The sequence below is a fragment of the Brassica rapa genome, chromosome A03 (assembly GCF_000309985.2).
Source record: "Brassica rapa cultivar Chiifu-401-42 chromosome A03, CAAS_Brap_v3.01, whole genome shotgun sequence".
In the NCBI taxonomy this organism is placed as follows: domain Eukaryota; kingdom Viridiplantae; phylum Streptophyta; class Magnoliopsida; order Brassicales; family Brassicaceae; genus Brassica; species Brassica rapa.
In genome coordinates this window covers 31,197,968-31,208,398 of record NC_024797.2, presented here as the reverse complement: position 1 = coordinate 31,208,398, position 10,431 = coordinate 31,197,968, and the positions used below count along the sequence as shown (strand labels likewise).

Genomic DNA, 10,431 nt, shown 5'->3' with positions numbered 1-10,431 from the left:
CTAGTAAAAATAGGGCCACTTGAGATATTAAAAGCACTTTGTAGTCATGCGGCAACAGAGCCTTTATTACAAACAACACTCATAACAATGCTTTTACTACATTGCGCCAAAGACGGAACAAACTACAAAAAGAAAATGAAATGGAACAATCGAACAACATACCCATTTATACACATATCTCTCTCTTGCTCTTTGGACATATCTTGCAATCAGACAAAAAAAGCGACCACATTTTGTAATTTCGAGGTTTTTAGGTCCACATTTCTAATACAGTAACGCATCAGAAGATGCCATGAGTGGCTGGTTCATATAAAACATGTTCATATTAAACTGACTCACGAGGAAATCATCAGACTCTGGACCAGACAGAGTGTTCGAACAGATCCCGTTGGTATTGTCAAGGAAACCGATGATGTCGTTGAGAGATTCGAGCCTGTGGCTGAGTTCATCGAGCTGAGCTCTGAGAACAGAGTTCTCTGCTTCGACGGTTAAATAGTGTTGCGTTGTGATGCTGACACTTGTCACGATCTCGCTGTTCTCTTTCCTAAGCTGATTAACCTGAGCCGTTAGATCGTCAAGAAGCTTCTGTTTCTTCTTTCTTGATCTCCTCGCTGATTCACGGTTTGAGAGCATCCTCTTCCGTTTTCTCTGCTCCATGAGATTCTCCTCAGGTCCTGACGACGTTTGAATCGTCGAAGAAGTTGTTCCAGACGACGACGAGTCCATCCAGCACACACACACACAAACAAACAAAGAAGTCTTTTTCGAGAAGAGAGAATATTAAAATGGGTTTTCTTGTAGGGGAAGTCAAGAACAGAACAGAACCAAGAAAAAAGATTTATTTTTTGAAACTAGGGTTTTATTTTAATTATACGACTATGTAATAAAGTTGAGAGTTTGAGAAACTATGAGACGTAGTAAAGCCAGTAAAGGAAGACAACAGAGAAAGATTGAACGAGATGGGTCCTGCGCCTGATTGTAGAGTTTAACATAAACCCAGAGAGGAAGATCTCACTGAGTATAATCGGAGACATGTGTCTCAAAGACCAAGAACTGCTGGTTAAGCATCAATGTTTTTATCGATTTTTTTTTTTTTGAAAGATTATTCTAACAGAAACTGAGAACTTCTATAATGAATCGTATGAAGAAAAACGAAAGCAAGAGAAGAAGAAGGAGAGAAAGGGGGATGTGAATGGTTTAAGAGAATGAATTTATAGAAGAAAATTCAAGAAAAGTGTTTTGAGTGATTCTGCAACTTGATGAGAAGTGGTTCATGTGTTTGCATTCTATTGGAGGTATTTATTTGTTTTAGTTTTGATTTTCCTTACTTCCTTTTGGCTACTTTTTTTTCTTATCACTCTTTGACTAAAGGCTGGTAAAGAAGTATCAACACAAGTCGGCAATATTTAGAGAAAAAATTACTTAATAATTTAATCAAGTTGGAGAAACTTAAACAAAAGTTCAGCAACAAAAAAACTGATTAACGTGTTGTGTTACGTTAAAATTATGCCAGTATTAAACTTCACCATTGATAAATACTATAATTAATTTATGTTTCAGCTCAATTCCAATATTAAATAAATTTTGTTTATTCATGGAGTTAAATAAGCCTAAATCTTACTATGATCTATCTTTTGATATATAAAGATGGTTACACCTCAACTTTGGTATGAAAGCAATTTTTACACTTTAGAGTTTAATTATATTTACGTTTTAGGAAACCATAGTTAAACATATTATTGACCGTTCGGATTTATAAACTGTAGATGTTGATACTTCAAAGTAGGGGTGGGCATTTTACCCAAAATCCGAAGTGGCACCCGAACACGATCCGAAAAACCCGATCCGAAAAACCCGAACCGAAATCCGAACCGAAGTAGCAAAATATCCGAACGGGTATTGAATTAGGAGAGATTGGATATCCGAACCCGAACGGGTAATATCCGAACCCGAATGGATATCCGAAAATAACCGAACATATGATAATTAACCTTATATTTATAGTTTACATCTTTCATTTTATATAAAATATTTATATTGATACTACACATACTTTAAATTCATATGATATACATACAATTACGTAGAAGATGATTTGCTATTCGCTTAAAATGCATGTCAAACTATTTATTTCAGCAATTAACAAAAAGTTACATCCAAAATTTAAAAACAATAACCAAATTAATGTCTTTTTAGTTTGAAAATGTTATGTCCAAATCTATTAACCATGCAATCTATTAAAAATAAAAAATAGTTAAGTGAAAAGTTATATATTTAAATACAAGAAATTTGAGAAATGAAAATTTTCATTTTTTTTTCTTCAAAATCTAAATATCCGAACCCGATCCGAAATAACCGAAACCGAACTTAAAATACTCGAACCCGACCCGAAGTACATAAATACCCGAACGGGTTCTACACCTCTATACCGAAATACCCGAAAATCCGAAATACCCGATCCGAACCCGAACGGGTACCCGAACGCCCACCCCTACTTCAAAGCTCACAAAAAAAGTTAGAATAGTTAAACTTGCCTAATTTTTTGGTTAACAGTAACTGTCTTTTCTTACGAGGAAACAAAATAAATAACAAATTATAGATTCTTTTTTCAACGAAGAATGCATATGCAGATGCAAACTTTCATTTTTGTATTCCTAAAAGTAAAAATTGAGTTGATGGAAAGGAGGTCACTTATTTTTTTTGGTGAATTTTCTTAAGTAAACCACATATTCATGTAACGACAAAAAGACAGAAAATTAATAATATTCGTAGAATGTATTTTTTTTATTTCTCATTTTTAACCCAAAGTCAGAATCTGTCTGGAAAATCTATGAACCATTTATTTTAAAATTATATACCACCAACACTAAATAAACAAATATGAAAAGCCAGAAATAATTTTTAAAGAAAACATATAAGAAACATAAAGGAATCTATGCTTAGAGTAAAAATGAAAAGAACATGTGTAAGTAGGCAGCAGAAGAAGAGAAAAGGTGAGATGGACATGTGAGGTTGGGAAGAGAAGTCTCCAGACTCAACACAGCTGTTCCATTTTCTTTTGTGCAAATTCGAAGAAGAAAAACGTATTAATTATTGAGAATTTGCACTCCCTATACATAAAATCCACCCTATTTGCACTCTATACATTATTTTCTCCCAATTTTTTTTTTCCCCATCACTACTATTTTCCCCCTATTCTATGGTATCCCACCTTGTTTAGTATATTGACCTAATTTGCTCTTAATTATTTATTCAGAATTTCAGATGCTTATAGTGTTTTGAAGGATGGCAGGTTAACGTGAAATCACTATTTTGTGTTGGAGAATAACATTATGCTCAGTAAAGTACTTCTACAGTATATATGATAATTAATGTATTTTCACCGACTTAATCATAAATGATACATTTAACAAAAAATCAATTTACGATCATTACTGTACTTAAAAAGAACAATAATATTTTGGGAAAGTGTGGAAGAGATCCACTGATCTAGCCCAGTTCCCTAAACGATGTTGCATGAATTTCACCAAATACATTCACTCTACATGCTTTTTAACAGTGAAGCTACACAGTACACACCATAGATCGAAATCGGATCATGGGATCCTAAAAAATTAGGTTTGATTTTTTATTTTTTTAAATTAGGCTTAAATTTTGAAACAACAACGTACCTAATAGTTGAAACTTTCTATCATTGATAATGATGTCACTCCAATTTTGACAAACGTCTCTCCGAAAACCTCAAAAAGTATCTGAGCGCACATGTGTGTCCATTTATTACACGTTCACGGTTCACGGTTCACGTGATTACAATTTTGATTTACTTTTAGTATGAATATTTTACTTCCAAAGTACAATTATTATTTTTACAGTGGCTGCTGAGGATAGTAGTAGAACATCTTTTGGCCTTTGAAGGTAACAAATGGTCTGGAGCATTCATGCGATCTTCCGTGTTTCAACTCCTTTTTGTATTTCACTATCTCTAACAATTACTATTTCCAATAATTCACGTATAAACTTTGGAGATAGAGAGCTAAATTAGTTCCAAAAAGATAGAGGGCTAAGTTAGTTGAACGTCCATTGATTGATTTGGTTGATATATCTAATCTGCACTCTCCTTTCATTGTTATCATCAGAAACCAAGTTGGTTTGGCAACAAAATTAGTTTTAGATATCTAATACTCCTTCCTTTCCTAAAAAGTTCATATTATAGAGAAAACTTTTGTTTAAAAAGATACATATTTTATATTTTCAATGTAGTTTTTGTCAACTAATAATGAGAAATTGTGAAGTTCAAGAACATAAATTACATTTTTTAAAATCTTATTGGTTTAAAAATATAGAAAATATAAAATTACAAAAAATTATGCTTAATATGTTTTATTAAAAAGCGTGAAAATTCTAAAACATGGATCTTTTAGGAACGCGATGAAGTATATATCCATGGACATGGTGCTTTCTTTAATACTCCCTCCGTTCCTTAATGATAGATTTTCTAGAAAAAATATTTGTTTCAAAAAGATGTATTTTGTGTTTTCTATGAAAAAATGTAAACTTCAAGAAAATTAACCGACTTTATTGAATTACTATTAGTTAGAAGTTATTGAAAATTGAAAATTATGAAAAACGATACATGTATTATGATAGTTTAATGTGTTTTTTAATATGTGTGAAAATAGTAAAAAGTCTATCTTTTAGGAACGGAGGGAATATAAGAAAAAATTATATTGTTGGAAGAAAAATATGATCAGTAAATATCATGGAGGGTACATATAATCTTTAAGTGGGGACAGCGAAGGGGAGAGGCCAAAGGAAGTAATGAAGGCAAAGGCAAAAAAGGAAAACAAAAATCAAATTTGCGTTCCATCTTTTGCAATCACATGCCCAAACAACAAACCCTACAATCCAAAGACCCATCGCACTCAAAAATATAATTGCTGGGACTATTATGTTACAGGCGGTTATTATAATACAAATACAGTCAAACGTAGATTGTACTGTAATCTCGTCCACAAAAGTCACAAATACTTAGGAATTAGAAAAACACACACACAAACGATGCCACAGGCAAAAAACACAAACAGTTATCACTTCAAATAAATGTTCAACTCAGTTGCTTTTCAGATGAATATGTTCCTCATTTGGAAAACAAAAACACAAATAAACTCTCTGTTATCCAGCCACTTGTCTTGTGATCTCATCTTAATTTTGGCACATTTAGTGCCCGAAAAACTGAAAAAAGTAAGACAATAGTATTATGAATAGAAACAATGATGTGGGATGTTAAATTATATATGTTTATGACTTTTTGTCCTTACCAGCTTCTTCTTCTTCATTTTCTTCTTCTTCTTTTTCTCAATGTATGCCAAAATCTCCTCCTGACTCACAAGAGCTTCCTCTAAAGCCTAAACCGAAAAGAAGAACCAAAATTCACTTATTACACTGATTAATATGTTGTTTTGGTTATTGATACAAATATTACTATATGTTAATTAACAAGGGTTTACTTGTAACTAATTACCTCTTCTAATTACTCTAGCTAGAAGCCTAGACTCATGTATATATACTCTACAAGGTTAATCAAATACAAGTAAACCCTTATTAGTATATAAGTCTAGCTCGGATAATTAGAATAGGTAATTACAAGTAAACCCTTGTTAACCTAGTATATCTCTATAATTGTCAGGGGCATTATTGGTAGTTTAGGTTTTGTCTTACCTTCTGTATCTGGGTCAGCTTTTGCTCAAGCACTTGAACACGGTAAGCGCGGCCTGAAGTTTCTCCTCCTTTTCAGATTCGATATTAGCTGGCTTCAAATCAAGGGACATCCACTTTTCTTCCAGCTCAGCCATACGTTTCGTCATCAGCATATACTCAGAGCTCGAGACTGGTGTTGCAAATTGAACTTTAGTTTTCTTGGACCTAGATTCTTCATAACAAACTGAGTTTCCATATATAGCAGCCTCGGTGAGTTTGTGTGGAACGTCTTTTGATAGCCTAACCATTGCAACAATTTCCATCACAAAGGCCATGACCCCTCCCACAAGTGATCCACCCCCTTTATTCGGTGCCCCCTTCCTCACGTAACATTCTAACCCTACATAAACTTTAATTTAGTGCATGCAGAAGAAACATGTTTTGTTTTTTAGTTTGAGCTAAATATGAGAAGATATTATATACACCTTTAGAGAGAGGATCATTTTCGGCTTTCTGATACCGTGACATATCCATGGACTTGTCAATGGTTGTAATTTGCTCCTCTTGTGCATTGTCTTCATCCTTTTTCTTATTGTATCTCTCAACACTCTGCGGCGTTAATGGGTAATTTCAGTACACCGTAGAGTACTAATTATCTGCTTTAAAATGTATTCTTCTTCTTTAGCTTACTTTAGGAACTGAAATTGATCTTCCTTGGTCAACATGCTCGTGTTCATCTTCCGAGATTGGTGCGCACTTCACTTCACGGTTTATAGCCATCTATTTCCATTTTAAAATATGTTGTATTTATCAGATTCAAGATAGCAGTTTAATTTAATTAAATTTCGGTTTCTAACTAAGGAACATGTGAAATGTTAAGTACCTTGAGAACCTCAGGATCATTCCATGGACCTTTGTCAGAGCGCATACAACCTCCTTTGTCTTCACAAGTGCAAGCGCCTCCAAAGAACTCTGGTAACTCACTATTTAGTACAATACCAAAAATCTAATGAATACTTGAGTCTCCATAGCGAAGCAGAACTTACTTTTTAATGATTCCAGAGATGTGTGATCTTACCTAGCATCGATGACTTCAAGCAATTTGCTATGATATTTGTTACCAAGAACATGAATCTTTGCAGTGGTCTTGGGATCAAGAAACGACTTAACTGTGCTCCACAAGAGCCGGAACCCGGAACCCGCATTGATGATGAACATCCGGTTCAACGTCTACAATAAAATTTTATTTTTGTGTTTACATTATGTTACTTTTTTAAAAAATAATTGTAGGATTTTACCAGAATAAATATGTGTTAAGTGTTAACGCAAAATGGAAGGTTTGCAAAAATATATATTTTGGGTTTTAAAATTTGAAAGGATTTTTTGGGTTAAAAGTGTGAAACCCCTTTTGTATTTTTGTTCACAATCACATCATTTAAACATAATAACATAACTCGATGACTGAGACCAAACTATGTATAAACCTCATGATAATTGTCATTGTCAATCTTGAGAAGACTTTGAAGAAGCTCTCTCGCAGATTTGCTGAAATTCTTCATCCCCTAATTACTCAGAACAACGCACAAATAGTTTTAGACAATAAATTTTTTTACCTTTTTGTACTCAAAGACACGAAGGATGGATTTAATTATCGTATACATACCACGCCTTGGACATCAAAAATAGTTGTGCTCTGATCAATGTGCTTATTGGCAGCGACAGAACAAGCAGGGAACTTGATATTGAAAGTCTTCTCGAACTCTTTGACATGATATTTCACGTACCGGTCCATTGTTGTCACTTGAAGTAGCTTGTTCGCATCAATTTGACCTAATCTCTCAATGTAAACCGGCCTGCCTTCCTTGTCTATTCCATGATAGCCTTGAGGGTAATACTTCATGACTTCATCAATCTCTTTGAACTCAAAATCCTTCATCATAATTTAGAAACATACATTATTGAACCTTTTTTTTAGCTAAATAGAACGTATTTTGTTAACCAACATAAGATAAGAGTTTTAAATCCAAAAAAAAAAACAAAATACATGAGATGAGAGTTAGGTCAAAATTGCTCCCAGGTTTTAGCAAAGAGATTCACCTCGATGATTGTGTCAGCCCCGAAATCTTTCCTCCATTGAATCATGTCTTTCCACATTTGTTTAGCTTTCTCAATGTCAAACTTTCTTGCCCTCAGAAATCTGTTTTATGTTCAACATAAAAATTTGAAATAAAATTATCTGCGCATGTTAATGATTAATTGATTTTAAAGCTAAACATCGTGTCTTTTCTTTACACTTAAAGATTTGCCCAAAAATAATAAATATGGCAATCTAACTTTGTCATATGATAGGATATTTATATCCCATAAAGTCTAGTCCAACCAAGCTTATCGGGATTATAATCTCCAATCTTATCACCTAATAATACTCAAGTCTAGAATGCAATAATACGCTTTATGAATGGTCACTCAATTACTGTCATGATTACGATAATTAATTAAGTAGAGGTTGACTGGTAATGAAGAAGAAATGTGTACCGAAGCATCATGTGTAGATCATCGAGTTTGTATGGCAAGAGTTCGTCAAGGACAAGAACTTGACGAAAAACATCAATAGATTGAAGGTCTTCTGCGTCGATGTCGTTCTCAATCGGTACGGACATGACCCTGCTTCTTCGACCCTTTTTCTTGATAGAGTTCTTGAATCTGTTTGACGCGCTTAATGCTTTCTTCTTCAGCGAACCCATCTTCATTATCTTCCTCTCCTCCTCCAATATCTCTATTTCTGATATTAACACATTCAGTTTGCATTAGTTTTTAAGAAATAATTTACATGAATTAACGCAATAGTTGAAACTAGGACAAACCAGGTCTGATCTCAGCCATGGTTAGATGAATTATAAAGCACTCTGTTTCACACGGCAAGTGGATACCTACCAAGACAATATAGTCAACCAATATCTTAAAAAGAAGTTCAGATCAAATTACAAGAGAACTGTGTATTAAGGGATATGTATCCCACATTGGAAAATCAATGGGACATTAAGTAATATATAAAAGGTTAGGGTCAATCCACTAATTGCCAATTGGTTTTAAGTTGGAAGCCCAAGAAATCTAACATGGTATCAGAGCCCAGATCCTAATAAGTTAAACCCCTAATTAATATTAACCCTACCCGACCGGGTATATAGGTCGTAATTGACTCGCTCGACCGAGTATAACTGTCTTAAAGTTCCGAGATTTCTGGCCGATAAGAGCCATCATCTCGAGGAGGGGTATTAAGGGATATGTATCCCACATTGGAAAATCAATGGGACATTAAGTAATATATAAAATGTTAGGGCCAATCCACTAATTGCCAATTGGTTTTGAGTTGGAAGCCCATAATAAACCCGAATCTAACATGGTATCAGAGCCAGGTTACGACCAATGTGGGATACATATCCCTTAATACTGTGAGATGAATCTAATGAATCAAACTAAGTTATATGTTATAACAAAATGTGTTTTAGGATACAAAAGATAAGAAAGCTAAAGAGATGTATTGAGAGAGAGCTTTTACCTTATTGCAGAAGTGTTTGGGGAGGGGTAAGGGAGGACGTTAACGATAATGGGGAGACTCATTTGAAACTACTTCATAACATGTAGAAAAATCTTTTCGTTCTGATTCTATCAATCTATATACTGACATGACCCGTCCTATCCCTTTTATAAGCCATATGAAGCACTTGTCAAAACACAAAATACATCTCAAATTAAAGGGCAACATTTTACAGAATATTAATTTGGTTAGTGGTTAATTTAGTTTGACCTTGAATCAACATATCCTTGTGGGATGTTCTCTTTACAGGCAAACTTAAAAAAACTCGGACCTCATTACTTAATAAATACTCCCTCTGTTTTTAAAAGATGCATATTCTAGTTTTTTTACATATATTAAGAAAACTCATTAAATATGTATTGTTTTTTGTGAAAAATAATTTTTCATAACTTTAAGCCAATAGAAATTCAATAAACACCATTAATTTTTTTGAAACTTACAATTTTTTCATAAAATCATACATTGAAAAAGTAAAAAATGTATCTTTTTAAAATAATTTTTTTTCCAGAACATACATCTTTTAGGAACGGAGAGAGTATGTTTTTAAGTCTCCACAAACCATGGTCCTAATTAAAAAAAAAATTAAACATCTTTTTTAATAAAAGCATTTTATACCGTTTTAGTGTTATATTTACCATCTTTAATTTATATAGAAGGCCATTTATTCTCATCATATTATGATATAGACCGCCCTAGTAGTGGCAAGAAAAAAAAACCTTACTTCTCTCTCGAACAAATCTCTGACGGCGTGCTCTCCCCCGATGTGCGGTGACCTCTCCCGGCGTCGAGGCTCTCTCATCTCAAACCTTGTTTTCTTTTTGCCCTTTCATATGGTTTCACACTCCTCAATGATATGTTCGGTGTTCTATATTTCAAATTAGCTTCCGGTGTCAAATCCGACCTTGGCGGTGCTGATGACGGCCTCTGGATGATGGATATATGGAGTTCCGGCGAGTTAAGTGAAGAGAAGCCTTTGAGCAGGGTCGGTGTTTAGGGTTAGTGAGTTGAGCCGATCGTTTTTCCCCTTTAGATCTGGCAGTGGTGGAGCCAGAAAGTTTTTGTACCGGGGTCAAATTTTTTTATCTCCAAATACATAATTTATAACCACGGAAAAACTATAAATATACTATATGATC

At 33.9% G+C, this 10,431-nt stretch overlaps 1 protein-coding gene and 1 pseudogene across 1 annotated transcript; both read right to left on the bottom strand.

Moving 5' to 3' along the window:
* Positions 1-25: 25 nt before the first annotated feature.
* On the bottom strand, positions 26-1,268 carry LOC103862358 (bZIP transcription factor 11). Its single transcript, XM_009140057.3, has one exon. It carries the CDS (start codon positions 724-726, stop codon positions 265-267), a length of 462 nt encoding a protein of 153 aa, XP_009138305.1. The 5' UTR covers positions 727-1,268; the 3' UTR covers positions 26-264.
* On the bottom strand, positions 1,094-8,580 carry LOC103862356 (annotated as a pseudogene).
* Positions 8,581-10,431: the final 1,851 nt, after the last annotated feature.

What these genes read in the sequence shown, in the direction of transcription:
- LOC103862358 (XM_009140057.3), bottom strand. Translation starts at nt 726, where the DNA reads ATGGACTCGTCGTCGTCTGGAACAACTTCTTCGACGATTCAAACGTCG.